Source organism: Myxine glutinosa, chromosome 12 (genome assembly GCF_964187855.1).
Source record: "Myxine glutinosa chromosome 12, kmMyxGlut1.1, whole genome shotgun sequence".
NCBI lineage: Eukaryota > Metazoa > Chordata > Myxini > Myxiniformes > Myxinidae > Myxine > Myxine glutinosa.
Window position 1 is genome coordinate 27,586,825 of NC_136272.1, and position 19,562 is coordinate 27,606,386.

The following is a 19,562-nucleotide window of genomic DNA, read 5'->3' on the forward strand; positions in this document are numbered from 1 at the left end:
TGGGGGGCGGTTGCGCAGGGGCTCGGGGTCCGGCTGCACCGAACCACGGCCTACCACCCCCAGGCTAACGGCCTGTGTGAGCGATTTCACCGCTCATTGAAGGCCGCGCTCCGGGCCACCCTCCGCGACGGCGGCTGGGTCGACAGGCTCCCCTGGGTCCTGCTGGGCCTCCGGACGGCGCCCAAGGAGGACCTGCGCGCATCCGCGGCGGAGTTGGTCTTCGGGCAACCGCTGCGGGTGCCGGGCGAGTTCCTCCCCGACTCCACGGCACCATGGTCCGCGGCACAGCAGCGCTCCGCTCTGCAAGAGACCGCCCAGAGGTTCGCCCCGGTGCCAACGGCATGCCACGGGCACCCACCGACGCACGTCGCCCCGGAGCTTCGCACGGCGGAGTACGTCTTCGTCCGCCACGATGCCCATCGGACACCACTGCGGCCCCCGTACGACGGGCCTTTCCGCGTGCTGGAGACCGGGGCGAAGCACTTCACCCTGGACATCGGCGGTACTCCTGACCGCGTTTCGGTAGACCGCCTCAAGCCGGCCCACCTCGATGTGGACCATCCACCGCCAGTGGCCCGACCCCCACGTCGGGGCCGCCCTCCTGCGGGCGGACCCCCGGCACCGCCCAGCCCCGCCGCCACGGCGCCCCCCGGTCCTGCACCCATCCCAGGGGCAGCCAGGGGCATCCCACCTGGTATCCCTGCACCCCGGACGCCGCCGATCGCCAGGGGGCGCTTCGGCCGGGTCATTCGTCTGCCCCGCAAACTGGCCCCCCAGGTGCGCGGGAATTCTGGGGGGGCGCGTGTGGCGGACACAAAAGCCCACTGGCGTGGTGACATCATTCCACGCACCAAGTGGGCGGTGGCCACGCCCGAGGGGTAGGCGTGGCCTCATGATATACACCGGGCGACCAGCCCGGAGGAGTTCAGTGTTACAGTGTAGTCTTACAATAAAGACGTTTATATGTTACCGCTTGTCCGCTTCCTCCTTGCTCACAAGCAGCGCGCGTAACGCCGCGCTTTAATATATGATTTTGCTGACTGCCTGTGTATGTTTGGTGATATGAATTATTGTGACACATTTTGATGTTATTAACTGCCTGTACAAAATGATAACATGTATTTGATTATGCAACCTATCGCGAATATAAAGACAGTATTTTGCAATTCAAAACCTTTGATTCGTGTCTTACCATTCCCCATAGCACTAATTTGATACTTTCATTGGATTCCTTGTCCCTGAAAATATAGGTTTAGTATATTTTTTAAAGTTTTTAGGGTAATTAGAGGCAGAAATAGAACAAAATATGTCTTTTACAGTGGCCATTTTGAAAATCCAAAATGGCCGCCATACAGGTATCTCTCCAAATGTAAACATTGATTTTTAGTTTCCTTATGCTATAACCTTTCCAAAAATGTATAGGTTTGCTAATCTACCATGATTTTGAACGAAAAAACATACTGAACCTGACTATAATCCAACCTGTTTACCCAATAACCCCTCTGTTCCAGCTTCGAATTTCGAAATAATTAATCCTGGTATTAAAAATCCTGAAAATTTTTCTTCTAAACTGAAATTGTTGCATTTTGCTTTCAACAATAGCTTCATTTATAAAACGCTTTTGTTGCATTTTTCACCATTCACCTGTCGTTTCTACTTCAGTTATTTTATTCGGTTATTCATGTCACGACGGTATAGTTAGCAGCAGTAATTATTATTATTATTATTATATGTTTTTTTTAAGGACGTAAGTCTATTTTATTGTTAGTTCCCAAATGATGTGTCATAATTACCAACTCAAGTTCGTTTTCAATTTCCGTCGATTTCTTTTGTCCTGTTTTCCACCCGGCGATTATTTCTCATTGCCTTCGCCGTTTGTGCGTGTCGACAATAGGTGAGGGCGATACTACCGGAAGTAAGCTGTAACACGTGCCCTTTTGTGGTTTGTTTTCAACGTATCCAATCACGTGACTGTTGTCGCGAAGGGTGCACTAACCGGAAGTTACGGTGTTCCGCGGGCGCCTATACTTTACTGCTATCGCAAGTGTTTTCGCAGTAACCTGTGAGGCGTTTTTAAATTACCTTAGTACATATTCATTTTACAACAGCACGAACTTTCTCCGATTCCACTGACGTTTTGTGAAGGACGCGTTTATTATTTCGTAAACTTCCGGGTTTGAGGTCAGGCCGAACCTGAGGTGTTGTAATTGCTTACTGTTTTGACCCACGACGTAATGAGTCGGTTAATGGGAGCTTGTCGTGCACTTCTTGGGGCCCGGGCCGGCCTAGCCCAGGGCCAGAGGGCTTTTTCCGAAGGAGCTTCTGACATGGAGCGAATCGCCGAACTCTTACACAAGGATAAGGTGAACTTGTACAATGCGTCTGAAAAATCCCTCGGCCGGAGCAGAGAAAACGGGCAGTCGTTGTAAGAGTAACGTGAACACTGCAGGGATAATCGTATCAATGTGATGCCCTATCGGGGACTTGCTTGTGAGTTCGCTCGAACCAGACCGATACGTAAAAGTGCGATGTTTGAGATCAATCGGTGGGTGCAAGCAGACTGGACAGCCAGCTTAACGTTCATGCCGAAGGACCGGTGTGTAGGCCCTCTTGGCACGACACCAGAGAGTAGCCGATTTGTAACGTCTTTCACAATGCGGTCCAGGACTGGTGTTGCTTGTGGAAGGGCACGTGATCATGGCGTCACTGCCTCTTTTGAGTAGTGGTCGTCGTGGTCCATGGTAATGGCGTCACGTGATAGCATGGGACGCCTCGGGAATTAAACACAGGACGAGACAGCTCGGTGGATAATAATCATTTATAATCATCTTTGTAGGTGGTCCCATGATGAGAGGATATTACAGTAATATAATGAGTTAGAATGTTTTCTTGGAGAAGCCTGGTGTTGGCTTAGCGGTTAGGGTGCCGGCTTGGGATCCTGGGCTCGAATCCCAGTTGGTCGTTGAATTAACGCCAGGGAGGTTGACTCAGCCTGTCATCCTTCCGAGGTCGGCAAATTGAGTACCACTACCAGCTCACTGTTAATTCTCTGTGTGTCGCAAGAGGCGACCAACACGGTTGGTGACAGGAAGGGCATCCGGCCGTAAAACATTGCTTCAAAAAGGTGACCACGGTGCCCAAAAAAAGGCCAACCCCTGCACTGCGGGAACAATGGCCTCTAAAGGCGTTTCTTGGAGTACAGGGGCGGATCCTGGATTTCCAATAAGGGGGGGCGCAACTGATGAGGGCGAAGCCCTAACGCGAGGGCCGAAGGTCCGAAGCCTGTAGCGGAGGTCTGGGGGTCCTCTCCCAGGAAAATTTGAAAATTCTACTGCTCTAGATGCGTTTTCCTGCAATCTGGGGAAAAATATTCATCCCTCAATTTAGGCCAGCCGCGACATCAAAGCTTAGGCAGCTAGGCAAAAACGGCACTTTCTAAAATCAAAATAAGGGGGGGGGGGAGGCACGCCCCGCTTGCGCCCCCCTCTAAATCCACCTCTGGAGTGTATTCCTGTTCCCAAATGTTGTCACAACGGAAACTAGAAAGCATCTGAAAATGCAAAGCCCGTCTGCGTCCTTTTGTATTCATATGTCTTCTTCTTCTTCCGTATGCTCAAAATAACGACGACTTAAAAATATAAAGATAAATTGAAAATTTATGATTTTATACAGCTTTGACCTTTGAGCTTTAGATCTAAAAAATAATCAACTTCTAGCTTTTGATTGGTGAACCAATTTTGTAACCCAATATGCAAATTCTTCAAATTTTAGGTCCAGAGCATGGAAATTGATGATTTATGTGACACTGACTTTTGACCTTTTGACCAAATTATTAATTCACCTTCTCCATATTCTCATAATAAAGCTTTATTGAATATTTGATGACTCCACTCTTCATGGAGTTTTAGCCTGGCTTATATATGGAATTATGGAATCCAATTATGGAATATTTTAGCCTGGTGTTGGCTTAGCGGCTAGGATGCCAGCTTAGGATCCTAGGATCCTGGGTTCGAATCCCGGTCGATCGCTGAATTAATGCCAGGGGGGTTGACTCAGCCTGTCATCCTTCCGAGGTCGGCTAATTGAGTACCAGCTCACTGGTAATTCCCTGTTTGTCGTAAAAGGCGACAAACAGGGTTGGCGGCAGGAAGGGCATCCGGCCGTAAAACATTGCTTCAAAAAGGGGACCAACAAAAACAACAACAACCACGGTGCCCGAAAAAGGCCAACCCCCGCTTTGCGGGGAAAAATGGCCTCTAAAGGTGTTTTTTTATTTATTGAATATTTGATGACAAAACTCAAATGGTAAATTTAAATTTCAGGTCAATTGGATGTAAATTTATGATTTTATGTGATGCTGACCTTTGACCTTTTGACCAACTTATTAATGCACCTTCTACATATTCTCATAATAAAGCTTTGTTGAAAATATTGGATGACAAAACTCAAATAGTAAAAAAATTATGGCCTAGACAGACACACAGACACCAAAACCCGACAGGCCAACTAGAACGTTACTCGAGAGCAAACCTCCACCAGGCTGAACAGTTTATGTTTTTCTATCCCACTGATAGGCCGGATCTGGATTCGGACCTGAACCAAAATCAAATCTGCTTGCTCTTGTCACCTAACCAACTCATCCACAACTTTTTGAAATATCATGCTGCATATCGTTTTTAACCCGATGCTGGCGGGAATTGCGTTTGTATCACAAAGTAAAGGATCTGCATTCATTTCTGAACTTGCATTGGTGGATTGTTATACATCTGCATTATTTTTCATAAAAAAACTTTATGTTGAACTTGAAGGCTCCAAGCACGGACTATATATATAGCCCTCATTGAGGTAAAAATAAAAGGAGGGGGGGAGGGGAGGGGGGAAGGGGGAGTGGAGGGGGAGGGGGGAACGGCTAGCTTGGCAAGTGATAGCAGGCTTTTTACTTTTATTTTTACCTCAATGAGGGCTATATATATAGTCCGTGCTTGGAGCCTTCAAGTTCAACATAAAGTTTTTTTATGAAAAATAATGCAGATGTATAACAATCCACCAATGCAAGTTCAGAAATGAATGCAGATCCTTTACTTTGTGATACAAACGCAATTCCCGCCATTTCCACTCACGATCGAGGCCTCCACAGTGACCGCGCCTCTTCTTCCTCCTACAACTTCGTCTCACTTCTTTCACTCAAAATGCACGAAATTCTGCCGCATGAAATTATGTAGAGGCCTCGTCGGGGGGATATAAGGTAGATAAGGAAGGCGTTGTAACAGAAGAATCAAAATAAAAGTGGAAGAACATAAGGAAATGGGAGCTATTCTGGACCCACAGCCAAACCCGACAAACCATTGCAATACACCCCGAACGTCTAGCGCCGCCACAAACTACACCATGGAATTGCAGCTGGTGCGGTTTTTTAAAACCATTGATATTAAAATAAAACATAGCCTAAAACCACCGGGATTTTATGCTGATTCCGAATGTGTCTAAAACTTTTCTCCGATGTGTAGTTCTTGAGTTATAAGCAGACATCCAGACAGACAGACACACACACACACACACAGACGCTCCTTCATAGATATATATATATATATATATATATATATATATATATATATATATATATATATATATATATATATATATATATATATATATATATATATATATATATACAGTATATATATATATATATATATATAAATATATATATATATATATATATATATATATATATATATATATATATACGTATATATATATATCTATATATCTATATATCTATATATATAGATAGATAGATATACACACATATATGCACACACACGCTCGTGACAGATGTATCACAATAAGATAATTACAGACGTGACAATGACAGGAATAACTACAGTGACGGCTTTTCTACAGGTGGTGGTATTTATGAAAGGGGTTCCAACACAACCGCTGTGCGGTTTCAGCAACGCTGTGGTGCAGATTCTACGCATGCACGGTGTGGAGAATTACACGACGTACAACGTGCTGGAGGACGAGAGTTTACGAGAAGGTGAGCTTTATTGACTTTACACTAGTGTACTTTAAGTTTCAACGTTGTCCGTTTTGCAGAAGGTGAGTCTAAAACCACATGTTGGCAATCAAGGTTTGCTGATTTCTTAATAAATATTGAAAGGTCTTTTTACCATATTTCTTCAAACTCGGGCCAAGATTGATTGATTGGTTGATTGATTCATTCATTCATTATCTCCGCTGATGAAGGTGGACAGAGGTTTTGATTTCTCCCCTGTCTGTTTATCTGTTTGTTTGTCTGTGAGCACTGAGCAGGATTTCTCAAAATGTTGTTGACAGATTCGGACATAATTGGTGGACAGGTTGGGGGGTGTGACGAGGACAAATTGATCAGATTTTGGTGACGATCTGGATACGAGAATTAAAGTTTTTAAATGATTCTTCACAAATGAGAGATAGAGCCTGAAACGACATATAGCACGATATCTCAAAACGTTGTGGATGGATTCAGACAAAACTTGGTTGGCAAGAAGAACATGCCGATTAGATTTTAGTTGAGGTCCGGATGCAGATCCGTGGGATACAAAATGTAAAGTGTTCAGCCTGGTGGAGGAATGCACCAGTTAATCCATACAGTGCCCTGCAGATTGAACTGATCACGCAGTCACTGTTACAGGGCCTGCAAATAATCAAGTTAAGCTGTACGATTACTTATTTAAAGGACCCAACTACATCCCCATTTTTGTCGGGTCGGCTGGATATATATATATTTACTTGTAGGTTCGGATATGTATATATCTCTATATATATATGTATGTGTGTGTATATATATATTGTTGCGAATATGGAATTTGGCCTCCATATCCGCTTGTAAATATTCCCCTATTTTCTCCGATACTCCCCAACTCTCCCTTACCCCATTCCCTAGTCCCATTGTCTGTAAACAACACCCATTAGAGCCGATCTTCCCCTTCATCCCCCCATTAAATGTCGTGCCCAGGTCCCCCGCACCACACGTAGACAATTATAGGACATCTTGCTAGTTATTCTTAATCTATGTCAGTTAAGGACTTGTTTCCATTAATTATGACTCTTCGTTGCACCAGAATGTGATTATATGGCACCTGTTAGGAAGTTTAGGACCTCCCCATACCTCTCCGCATCTCTTCCCCATGAAGAAGCGCCAACTACAACAACAACAACAAAAGAGGGGGGCGGCGCGGTGACGGCATGGGGAGTGGGCGTCCTCCTTCCGGCTCGGTTAGCCGCCATTGACCACGCGCTCCACGGGGTTACCACGAAGGGGCTCCCTGTCGGCCCCTCGTCAAGGGCGGAGCCGGTAACCCCCGCACCCAATGAGAAGCCATGGGCCGATGCCATATGGGGCGGAGCTAACGAGCGAGGGCGTGACTCCCCGCCGGATATACGCGGCCCCGCGCCGGATGTGACGTTAGATGCGCCCCGAGCTGGAGAAAGACGGACCTGCGAGCGCTGAAACAGATGCGCCCCCAGCTTGAGACGACAAGACGCCACCTCGAGCGCTGAGAGACCTCCTGCATCTGTTGGGCCGCGCCATCCTGTCCCTGAGCACAAGGTGCACCTTGTGCTGGCCATCGAATACCCGCTTTCCTTGTCATCAATCCCCGTGTGAGTCAGTTTTTGTCCTGTTTCTCTGTGGTCTGTCGGGAATAATATAAGGTTGTGTCTAAGTGCCTGTCTTCCTGTAATATACCTCTAGCCCCTGTAATCTAACCTTTTTCCGTACGAATATACTTGAGAATCGAAACGTTGGTGTCGTATTGTGTCATTATAACCCAGCCGGGTGTCTTCTTTTTCCTTCATTGGTCTAGCATAGCGCGATTAGTCAACCCCGGGTGCAATCGGGGTAACTTGTACGGATACGGCGGCCATCCCGCTCGGCCCACCATACCATCAAAGTCGTATCTGTAACAATTGGTGTCAGGAGTGGGATTCGAGGCCCGACCAAATTTTGAAAAAAAAAAAAAACGAATAGAGGAAAAAAAAAAATTTGGTCAAAATTTGGAGCGGCCGAAATTTGTTTTGTTTTACGAAACTCGAATTTTGCAAGTCGCGCTATGGCGGATCAAGACGGCTGGGGTCCGGTAGGGGAGAGTGAAGCAGGGTCGGTCCAGGACCAAATTGAGGGACGCGAGGAGAGCGAAGCAGTGAGGGCGGCAGGGTCGCAAAATAGCGTTGTCACGCACGAGGTGGCCACGGCGTCCACGCCCGCGGCAGCGCCCCTGGTGGATTCGAACCTTTTCCTCCTGCAAATGAGGGCCCTTATGGAACAAATGGTGGGAATGAGGGCTGATAGTGAGCGGTTGGGAAACCAAATGGGGGTAATGAGGGACGAAGCGAGGGCTCGGAGTGAGCAATTGGGGGTAATGAGGGACGAAGCGAGGGGTACCAGTGAGGGATTAGACAATAATTTTAAGGGATTAGACAATAATTTTAAGGGATTAGACATGAAATTTGAGAAGTTAGACAATAATTTTGAGAAGTTAGACAAAAATTTTGAGGGGTTAGACAACGGGATAAAAGAAGTGAAAAATGGGTTAATGGGGGTAGAAAATAGAATGGCTGCCCAGGAGAATCAGATAGAGGGAGTGAAAAATGGGTTAGAGGGGTTAGAAAACAGTATGGAAGGCAAATTGAGGGACATGAGGGACCAAGCGGAAAGGGAAGTTAAACAAATGGAGCAGCAGATAGAGGGGGTCAGAGTGGGGGTAGAAACCAAACTGGATGCTCACAGGGAGGAAATGGAGCAGATGAGGGTGGCATCTGGGCAGGAGATGCAAGTGATGGGAGAGGAGATCAGAAGAGGAGTGAGTGAGGAGGTCGGAGGAGTGCGCGAGGAGGTGAGGCACTGTAAGGAGCGCATGGAGAAAGAGGTGAGAAAGGGGACTGTAAAATTGCAAGGTGGTATAGAGGAGTTGACGCTGGGAGTAGAACAACTGACAGTGGGACAAAAGGAGCTGGGGGACCAGGTAAAGAAGAACACAGCGGTAATAGAGGGTTTAAAATCGACACAGAAGGAGATGAAAAAGGACGTAGGGGTAATTAAAAAAGAGTGCCAGACGGTACATGAGGACCTGACGAGGAAAATGGACAAGGTGGTAGAGGTAATGGAGGTTAAAGAGCGGGAGGTGCGGGAGCACATAGAAAAAAATAAAGTGGAGTTAGAGGAAGAACTTAAAGGGGCGCACGAAGAGATGAAGGAGATGAAGCAAAAATTAGAAGAAGTGGAAGAAGGGGTGAGCGAAATTAAGAAGCGACGGAGAGAGGATAAGAAAGAGATAAAGGAGGAAGTAAAAGAATTGGTCCAAAGTCTGTGTTCGGATCGTGATGATGTGCTCATTAACCGGATGAGGGATTCGCAGGTGATGGAGGAGAAGCGAAGAGAAAGAGGACCCGGTGTAAGTGGTGACCAATATGGTCGTGCGTATGATGCGCCAGGTGATTTAATAAGCTTGGGGGTCGAGATAGACCCGGATGTTCGTGAGAGGCCAAGAGTGAGGTGTATGGCTGGTCCGGAGGGTATGGAACGAGAGGTGCGAGGTGTGGGTGAGCAAGGTTGTGGTGGTGGTGGTATGGAATGGGTAGCGGGTTGCGGAGGTGTGACCCATGCATCGACACCAACAGGGGTAGTTGTTGGAGGGACCGGGGAGGCACGAGAGCCCCTTGGGGGTAGTGTACTGTGGGGGCCCGGCCGGTTCGGCCCCGCGCTGACCCCGCAAGGGGCGACGCACGGGGTCCGGCCGGCGGGCAACGACTCGCATACGAGGTGGTCCCACAAGGTCCCACTCGCGCCGTATGACGGCAAGAGTGATCTACGCGCGTACCTGGCGCAGTTCGACTGTGTGTGTAAGGGTAACGGTTGGGGTGAGGACGAAGGTGGAGTACACCTGGTGGCCGCATTGCGCGGCGCGGCGGCGGAGGTGCTGACGGCATTACCAGCGGGTGCTCTCACCCTGCCAGCCCTCCGCGACGCCCTAATTAATCGATTTGGAATAGAACAGCAGAGCGAGCTTGTTAAAGCTCAGCTCGCGCTGCGAAAGCGCAAGCCCCAGGAAGCCATCGGGGAACTTGCCCACGACATTCGCCGCGCAGTGGGGATCGCACATGCTAGCATGGCAGCGGATTCCCGGGAAAGCCTGGCGCTGGACCATTTTATCCAGGCCCTCCCGGATATTGAGCTCCGGCAACAGCTCGCCATGTGGCGCCCGCAGACTCTGAGCCAGGCGGCTGACGCTGCGGCCCGTTGGGAAGCAGCGAGGCCCCTGGCCCGGGGGGGCGAGCGTCTCGCAATGGCGGTCCGCCAGATGGGACCCCCGATGGAGGGCGGACCCCTTAGGGGGCCCGCCCCCGACGTGGGTCCTGACCTGGCGGGCATGGTCCGGAGGCTGGTGGACCAGCGCCTGGCAGGACCTGGACCATGGCAGGCGGCCCCGGAGGTGGCCCGCGGTGGACCACGAGCGGGTAATCCAATTCGGACCTACAGGGGGGGGAATTTGGAATTCCGGAGGCAAGCACCTTATCAGGTGAGGTGCTATACCTGCAACCGCCTGGGTCACCTGGCGCGGCACTGTCGAAACGCGCGCCGGGATGATCCCCGGCAGTTGAGGTCCTCAACTCCGCCCAGGGGGGAGCGGGTTAGCCGACCCCAGACACCCCCCCGCCAGACCCCGGGAAACTAGAAGGTGTCGGGCACGTAGGGCGGTGTTCGGCAGCAGAGGATGGAGGAGAGCCCTCATTGACGCGACAGGTCATTTATTGTGGCCAAATTGGAACCGGTAGCCTGACAATTAGATGCAAAATTGCCGGCGTGGGGGTAGACGCCGTCGTGGACACAGGAGCTAGCGCCACGATCATCAGCCCTGTGGTCCTTGATTCGAGCGCAGGTGGCTGGGATAAGATCCAGCGCCTGCAAAATTATAGTTTGCAGCTTGCTACCGGGGTAACGGCCCCGATCATAGGGCGTGGTTCTGTGACCCTCAAGTTAGGGTCGGTAAGGAGGGAGATAGATGTTTGGGTGGCGGAGGTGTGCGACCCATGTTTAATAGGGTTGGACCTGTTGACTGCCAGCGGTTGTAAAATCGACTTGTGCCGGGGGATCCTGCAGGTGGGAGTAGAAGAGCTGCCGTTAGGGGGAGTGAGCACGGCCGAGAGAGCGGAGCTGGAGGCTTCCGAGGCCGTGACCATCCCCCCCAGGGCCGAGGCGATAGTGCCGGCCCGGTGGGCAGCTCGCCCAACATGGCAGGAGTCCTGCGGCCTGGTCGAACCGGTGGCAGCGCAGTCCATACCGGGTTTAATCGTGGGCCGCACCCTTGTAAAAACGGACGGACCGGTAGTGGCCGTCCGAGTAGTAAATGTGAGTACAGAACCACGCACTATAGTAAGGGGCACGAGGGTAGCTGGCTGCACCCCAGTTGAGGAAGTCGCGACAGTGAGGGGCGAGAACGTCCAGCCGAGCCGACCCCGGGGGGAGCCTTCAATAACAAGTAGGAATTGGCCCGATCCCATTTGCGAGATGGTAAATCGTAGTAGCGTAGAGTTGGGAGGTACCCAGAGGGAGGCCTTACACAAACTGGTTGGGTCCCATTTGGACCTCTTCTCCCTGTCCACCGAGGATATTGGACGTACGGGCCTGGTGAAACATCAGATCCACACCGGTGAGGCCCGGCCTATTCGTCAGGCCGCCCGACGGCTCCCTTGGAGCAAGAGGGCGGAAGCTGACGAGCAGGTTGCAAAAATGCTCGACGCAGGTGTGATCGAGCCCTCGGGAAGTCCTTGGATGTCACCTGTTGTGCTGGTCAAAAAGAAGGATGGGACCACGCGGTTCTGCGTGGACTATCGCCAGCTAAACAACGTGACACTCAAGGACTCATATCCCCTGCCAAGGATTGATGACACCCTCGATGCCGTTGCGGGCTCAAATTGGTTCACAACTTTGGACCTCAAGAGTGGGTATTGGCAGGTGGAGATGGATAGGGCAGGGAAGGAGAAAACGGCATTTTCCACAGGTAAGGGACTGTATCAGTTTACTGTGATGCCGTTTGGTTTGTGTAACGCCCCCGCCACCTTTGAGAGATTGATGGAGCATGTACTAGGCGGCATGCCATGGCAGTCATGCCTGGTGTACCTGGATGACGTCCTGGTACATGCCCAAACGTTCCCCCAGGCACTAGCTAATTTGGACCAGGTGTTCGGGTGCCTCAGACAGGCAGGGTTGAAGCTGAACCCGAGTAAGTGCACTTTGTTTGCAAGAGAGGTGGCCTATCTAGGTCACGTGATTGGCCGCGAGGGGGTAAAAACAGACCCAGACAAAATTAAAGCGGTAGAGGAGTGGCCCGCACCACGTACCATCAAAGAGGTGCGGGGATTTTTGGGACTCTGCTCCTACTACCGGCGCTTTGTGGCGAAATTTGCGGAGTTGGCCCGTCCCCTCCACCGGCTTACGGAGAAGGGGACGCGATTTAATTGGACACGGGAGTGCCACGAGGCCTTCCAAAAATTGAAGGGGTGTCTAACATCCGCACCCCTTCTAGCTTACCCCACTAGTGACGGGACATTTACCCTGGACACGGATGCGAGCCAGGAAGGATTGGGCGCAGTTTTGTCTCAGACACAGGAGGGCGTGGAGAGAGTGATTGGTTATTATAGTCGGGCCTTAAGTAGGCCCGAGAGAAATTATTGCGTCACTCGCAAAGAGTTATTGGCTATGCTGGCTGCCATGAACCATTTCCACCCGTACTTGTACGGGCGGAAATTTTTGGTTAGAACTGACCATTCCTCCTTGCAATGGCTCCTTCGGTTCAAGGAACCGGAGGGCCAAATTGCAAGGTGGTTGGAAAAGTTGCAGCAGTACGATTTTGATGTGGCCCATAGGGCCGGGAAGGCCCATGGTAATGCGGACGCACTCTCTCGGCGTCCTTGTCTGGGGGAAAACTGTAAATTTTGTGCGAGACACGAGGAGAGGGAGCAATTGGGCGATTCCGCCCCGATTCTCGTCGTCCGGGCAACCCGGGTGAGAGGGCCAATTTTGCCACTAACCGCGGACGAGGAATTTGGAGAGTTGGCTTGGAGCACGGCCCAGCAGGAGGATCCTGTTCTGGGGCCGGTGTTCCAATGGGTCAAATTGGGGCAAAGACCAAGGGGGGAAGAGGTCACCCCCCTCGGGGCGCAGACAAAGGCATATTGGGCTCAGTGGCAGACCCTGGAATTGAAAGGCAACATCTTGTATCGCAAGTGGGTGGAGGTTCCCTCTGATCGAACTTCCTGGCTGGTGATAGTCCCTGACAAATTCAAGAACGTCATATTGCAACAGGTGCATGGTACCCGCTCCGGCGGCCATTTGGGCAGGACAAAGACAATATCTCGGGTCCGCCGGAGGTTCTATTGGGTGAATATGGGGCGCGACATACAGGACTGGTGTCGGAGATGCGACGCCTGTTCTGCCAAAAAGGGACCAGCACGGAGGATGAGGGCCCCCCTTCAATTACATCAGGTGGGGGCCCCCCTTGAGCGGGTGGCTATGGATATTCTAGGACCGCTGCCCCGCACCCGCCAAGGTAATAAGTATATCCTCGTTGTGATGGACTACTTCACCAAGTGGCCGGAGGCCTACGCCCTCCCCAACCAAGAAGCAGGGGTGGTAGCGCAGGCCTTCGTGGAAGGATTTGTGTGCCGGCATGGGATTCCACAGGAGTTGCACACCGACCAGGGACGAAATTTTGAGAGCAAATTACTAAAAGATGTGTGCAGTCTCCTGTCAATTCGAAAAACCAGGACAACGCCTTTAAGACCTCAATCTGACGGGATGGTGGAAAGATTCAACCGAACTTTAATCCAACAACTGGCACTGTTCACCACCACCCGTCAGGATGACTGGGACGAACATCTCCCTTACTTGCTCATGGCCTACCGAACCAGCCAGCACGGGGCCACCGCATGCAGTCCAGCGTTGCTTATGTATGGGCGGGAGTTACGGGCTCCCGCCGACTTGCTATGCGGTCCCGTGCCAGACACAGTGGTTAACCCGCCGAGGGAGGGGTACGCACGTCACCTAGAGGAAGGCATGGAGCTAGTCCATGCCTTCGCCCGCCGCCAACTCCATCTGGCGGGGGAAAAGATGAAGCGCAGGTACGACGACCGGAGCCAGGGGAGTCAATACGCTCCGGGGATGAAGATTTGGTTCTTTAATCCCCGGAGGCGGAAGGGAAGGTGCCCAAAACTCACCTCCCCCTGGCAAGGCCCAGGAGTCGTCCTGTCGCAAATCTGTGACGTGGTCTTTAAGATCAAAATGGGGCCACGAGCCCTCCCTCGGATCGTCCACGCCGACCGGATAAGACCTTACACCGGCGAGCAGGCGCCCCCGTGGATCGCCTCGGCTTTAGATGCCGAGGCGGGACCCAGTACCTCTGAATAAGGGGGGCTTATTAGTGCCAGAGGACTGGGGGATTGAGGAGCGATAGGCCCGGTGGGAGAGGGTGGCATCCCTGCCACCTTTCCCATGTGAGTGGGGCAAAGGAGCTATAGTTTATGGGGTGTATGGCAGTGAAAACTAGCCCGGGTGGGTTAGGTTATATTGTAGGGATCTAGAAGAGATTGACATTAGGTAACGTTAAGGTTAGTTAGTGACTGATACCTGTAGTGGGGACGCAGGTAGATTAGTGTGGATGATAATGACGTGGGAGCGCAATAGTTTAAAGGGACGACTGGGAAGCGCAAGTTTCAGAAGGGAGTAGTTAGCTGAGATGATGCTGTGTGTGTGAGAATTGAACAGGTGTGATTGCACAGGTGTGCAACTGGACAGGTGTGTGGAGCAGTGTATGAGTAGTGAGTGTTGTGGATCAGCGCGAATGCGCTTGGGGAGAGAAGGGTGCAGGTGGCACCAGGTGTGAGAGCACAGGTGTGCAGGTACAGGTGTGTGGAGAGAGTTGGAGTGAGTGGTACGGAGTGGTGTGCATGGTGCGAAGGTGTGGATGGGGGAAGAGTGGACCCCTTTCACGAGCACCCGGGGCGGGTAGTGTAAGTGTTAGGTAGAGGGTGCAGGTAAATTGTGGTTGGATATTGGCATTTGTGGTGCGGTTGCAGAATGGTGTTGTGAATGGGTGCATTAGTGTTGTGGAAATGGCTGGGCGTGTAGCCTGTTAGTGTGTGTAGTTGGTTGGGCACTCCACCACTGTGAGGATGTCGGCCAGGTGAGGCCGCAGGTGGGCTCTGGGAGCCGGTAGTTGTGAGTGGGTGCCTGAGGGTCCCGGGTGTGGATCGGGCAGCCCAGTGCCAGAGAGGGCACGGAGTGGGGAGAGAGCCAGAGGGCCTTCCCCAGGTAGTTAGGTTAGGGTGAGGAGCAGGTAAGCTCGGAGGCAACTGCAGTGGTGGAGGTGTGCAGGTGGGTAGACCCACTGGGAGAGGTACACGCCGCAGCCCAGAAATTGTGCGAGGGCACCGGGAGATGAATCGGGGGAGTGAGACCCCAAATCGAAGAGCACCACAGTTTGGCCAATGGGAATTGGTTTTTAGAACCCATAGTGTAAGAGGGCCAATGGTTTGGCCGGAGAAAGCCCCCGGGTAGTGTAAAGTTGTTAAAGTCATTTAGGAGATAGTTGGGATTGATGAACCTGTCGCACCATACGCAGCCACTTACCTGTGGTGATGATGATGACTCCACACCTGTGTTTTCTTTGTTTGTTGCAGGAAATGAGATTGCTGTGAGGATTTGTGAGACGCATCACGACGTGGATGAGACATTGGGGTGATTCCATCTCTCCCTCCCTAGGAGGGACTGATGATGAATTGGTGATGGCAAATTTTGATGTTCAGTTGGAGATGGCAAATTTTGATGTTGAGTTGAAAATGGCAAATTTTGATGAGAGTTGAAAATGGCAAATTTGATTGGTTAGGAGGGAGAGAAGACGAATTTGGTATATGGGAGGAACGGGGAAGACAGTAGGGATGTTTGTGGATTTGTAAAGTAGATGTTTATGGGTAGTGTTGTGTTTTGTTGATACAGTAAGGGGTAAGGGAGGGGCCATGTAGGTTACCTGGTGGGGGGGGCGTACGGTAGGAACGTACCTGTCTCACCTGGTTCCCATGTGCCCCCAGTGTGCATCACCTTGCATTGCGTGCACTTTTGCGCCCTTACCACCTTGCTCACTTGTCTTGTTTTTGTCTCCCACCTCCGAGGATCTGGCTTTGGGGTAGAGAGAGAGGAGAGAGAGGTGCTGGCGACGCAGTTGTGGGCCTGCACTTTCGCTGCTTGCTGCCGGGATCGATACACCATATGGACCGCAATGTTTGTGGCCACCCACGATGGACCGCAGTTCGTTTGCGGCCAAGCACCACCCGGGGATGGACCTATGGGTCAACGTGGCACCTATGCCATACAGGTGAACCACTAATAGTTAACACCACCAAGTGCACCACAAGAAGAGCAAGAGACACCTGCAGGGTTAGGGGTTGTTGAAGTTATTTTTATTCCAATGAACAATGGTGACTGCACCGATTGGTGGTGGGGTGGTGCTTTTGATGCGCGGGAAGGGTGCTCTGCCCGTTATTAAAGGCCGTCGGCCACGGAGCACTCGTGGGTTGGTGTATCGATGTTGGCAAGCGCGCTCTCTCTATGCATAACATCTGCATGTGTTCCTCCAAAGACAGGTCCTGGATCGTAGTGTAGATATCAGCGTAGTCTTGTAAATAATGCTCCCTACCGGCTGTATGTTTAGTTTGAGAATTCTTTCCGGATTCGGTTATCCTGTGGGTGTGTTTCTGTGAGGAGAAGGGTGCAACGTCGCAGGGGGACATATTTACTCATTTGTGAATATCTGTAAAACTGTCGCACTCAGGGTAGAGTTAATAGTAGAGGGAACTACATTGCGTGCCACACTAAAGTAGGTAAAAATTTATCGGGTCGGGACGCCCCGAGGGTAGAGAAGGGTGCAATGTTGCGAATATGGAATTTGGCCTCCATATCCGCTTGTAAATATTCCCCTATTTTCTCCGATACTCCCCAACTCTCCCTTACCCCATTCCCTAGTCCCATTGTCTGTAAACAACACCCATTAGAGCCGATCTTCCCCTTCATCCCCCCATTAAATGTCGTGCCCAGGTCCCCCGCACCACACGTAGACAATTATAGGACATCTTGCTAGTTATTCTTAATCTATGTCAGTTAAGGACTTGTTTCCATTAATTATGACTCTTCGTTGCACCAGAATGTGATTATATGGCACCTGTTAGGAAGTTTAGGACCTCCCCATACCTCTCCGCATCTCTTCCCCATGAAGAAGCGCCAACTACAACAACAACAACAAAAGAGGGGGGCGGCGCGGTGACGGCATGGGGAGTGGGCGTCCTCCTTCCGGCTCGGTTAGCCGCCATTGACCACGCGCTCCACGGGGTTACCACGAAGGGGCTCCCTGTCGGCCCCTCGTCAAGGGCGGAGCCGGTAACCCCCGCACCCAATGAGAAGCCATGGGCCGATGCCATATGGGGCGGAGCTAACGAGCGAGGGCGTGACTCCCCGCCGGATATACGCGGCCCCGCGCCGGATGTGACGTTAGATGCGCCCCGAGCTGGAGAAAGACGGACCTGCGAGCGCTGAAACAGATGCGCCCCCAGCTTGAGACGACAAGACGCCACCTCGAGCGCTGAGAGACCTCCTGCATCTGTTGGGCCGCGCCATCCTGTCCCTGAGCACAAGGTGCACCTTGTGCTGGCCATCGAATACCCGCTTTCCTTGTCATCAATCCCCGTGTGAGTCAGTTTTTGTCCTGTTTCTCTGTGGTCTGTCGGGAATAATATAAGGTTGTGTCTAAGTGCCTGTCTTCCTGTAATATACCTCTAGCCCCTGTAATCTAACCTTTTTCCGTACGAATATACTTGAGAATCGAAACGTTGGTGTCGTATTGTGTCATTATAACCCAGCCGGGTGTCTTCTTTTTCCTTCATTGGTCTAGCATAGCGCGATTAGTCAACCCCGGGTGCAATCGGGGTAACTTGTACGGATACGGCGGCCATCCCGCTCGGCCCACCATACCATCAAAGTCGTATCTGTAACAATATATATATATATACACAAAGAATTAAGTTAAGCACCCCTACACAACGAATTAAGGTAAGCACCCCCTAATATATATTCTTTGTGTATATATATACATTGGCATATATTCTAAGGTATGTGAGATCAAATAATGATTGGTATGACATTAGCAATTATCCATTGATGAAATTGAGTGATCAAAGTGAAAAAAAGTGATTGGTTGAGTCAGTGATCCGATCACGTGGGTCCTACACACGTTATTGACGCAAAGATCGCTAGAGGTCTTCTCAGAACAATGACTGTACGTTAGAAAACATAAACGTCATCCACACTGTCCGTGATGGACCTATAGCTCCATACTTAAATTGAGGTGAAAATATGCCTAAAATTCCCAAAAATTTTCACCTTAAATTATTCAGAATAAAATATTGAAAACGGCATGATTGTTATGTTTTTATGTGACCATAATATCACTTCTCCAGAAAATATAGCAATATCATGGGTATATTACACTGTTTTGACGACAACAAACTTGTAATGTGCGAGGTTGTAAAAAAACGGGGGGGGTGCTTAACTTAATTCTTTGTGTATATATATATATATATATATATATATATATATATAATTATATATATATATATATATATATATATGTATATATATGTATATATACATACATATATACATACATATACACAGACTTGGCATTTAATATGGAATTATTTTTTTTTCTTGACTTGGGTTTACTTTCTTAACTCAGTATATCAATCTGGTGAGTTTCTTTTACACTTTGGTGATTTATTTGTTAAATGAACCATGTCACTGATTGTCTGTCGCAGCAAGAAGTCAACAACAGGATTATATCACAGGTGGTGTGGCAAAATGTACGGACAGGTGCATTTGATGATTGGCTTCACAGTCGGGTATACAAGGGTTGTTGCGTTCTGTATTAGTGGAAAACAACTGCTGCACGTCTCCAAAAGTTATTGCCGCTTCCTCTGGAGATGGTCCGTCAACTCGACAATGCTGTTTGTCATGGAGTGGTGGCTTTACGAAATTACGGCATGAAACAGCGTGCTATTGCTCGGCAGTATGGCATCACTCAAGGTCAGGTGTCAAAGATCCTGAAACGAAATGCTCAGAGTGGTGTCCCTACTCCAATACCGAGGCCAGGACGTCCCCGCAGAACCACAAGGAGGGATGATCGCCAGCTGCACCGGTTAGTCCGCAATGGCCGTACCAAGTCAGCTAATCGGCTTAGGGCTGAGTGGCAGCAACTGACAAATGTGCCTGTATCCAGAAGGCTAGTCAACCAACGACTGGTTCAAGCAGGCTATCGTGCCAGTCGTCCCCTGAGAAAGCCATGCCTGACCAGACAACACCGCCAGCGCCGATTGCAGTGGGCCAGAGAGCACCGTCAATGGCAGCCAGGACACTGGAATCACGTGACCTTCAGTGACGAGTCTAGATTTCTGGTCTATCGTCAAGATGGCCGCGT

The 19,562-nt window shown here is 50.4% G+C and overlaps 1 protein-coding gene across 1 annotated transcript in view; it reads left to right on the forward strand.

Moving 5' to 3' along the window:
- Nucleotides 1-1,976: 1,976 nt before the first annotated feature.
- Nucleotides 1,977-19,562, forward strand: part of LOC144888511 (glutaredoxin-related protein 5, mitochondrial-like) — a 29,729-nt gene continuing 12,143 nt past the window's right edge. The window contains exons 1-2 of the mRNA XM_078766643.1: nt 1,977-2,363; nt 5,905-6,040. Coding sequence (XP_078622769.1) covers nt 2,235-2,363; nt 5,905-6,040 — 265 coding nt within the window. The 5' untranslated portion in view covers nt 1,977-2,234. The remainder of the gene's footprint in view (nt 2,364-5,904; nt 6,041-19,562) is intronic.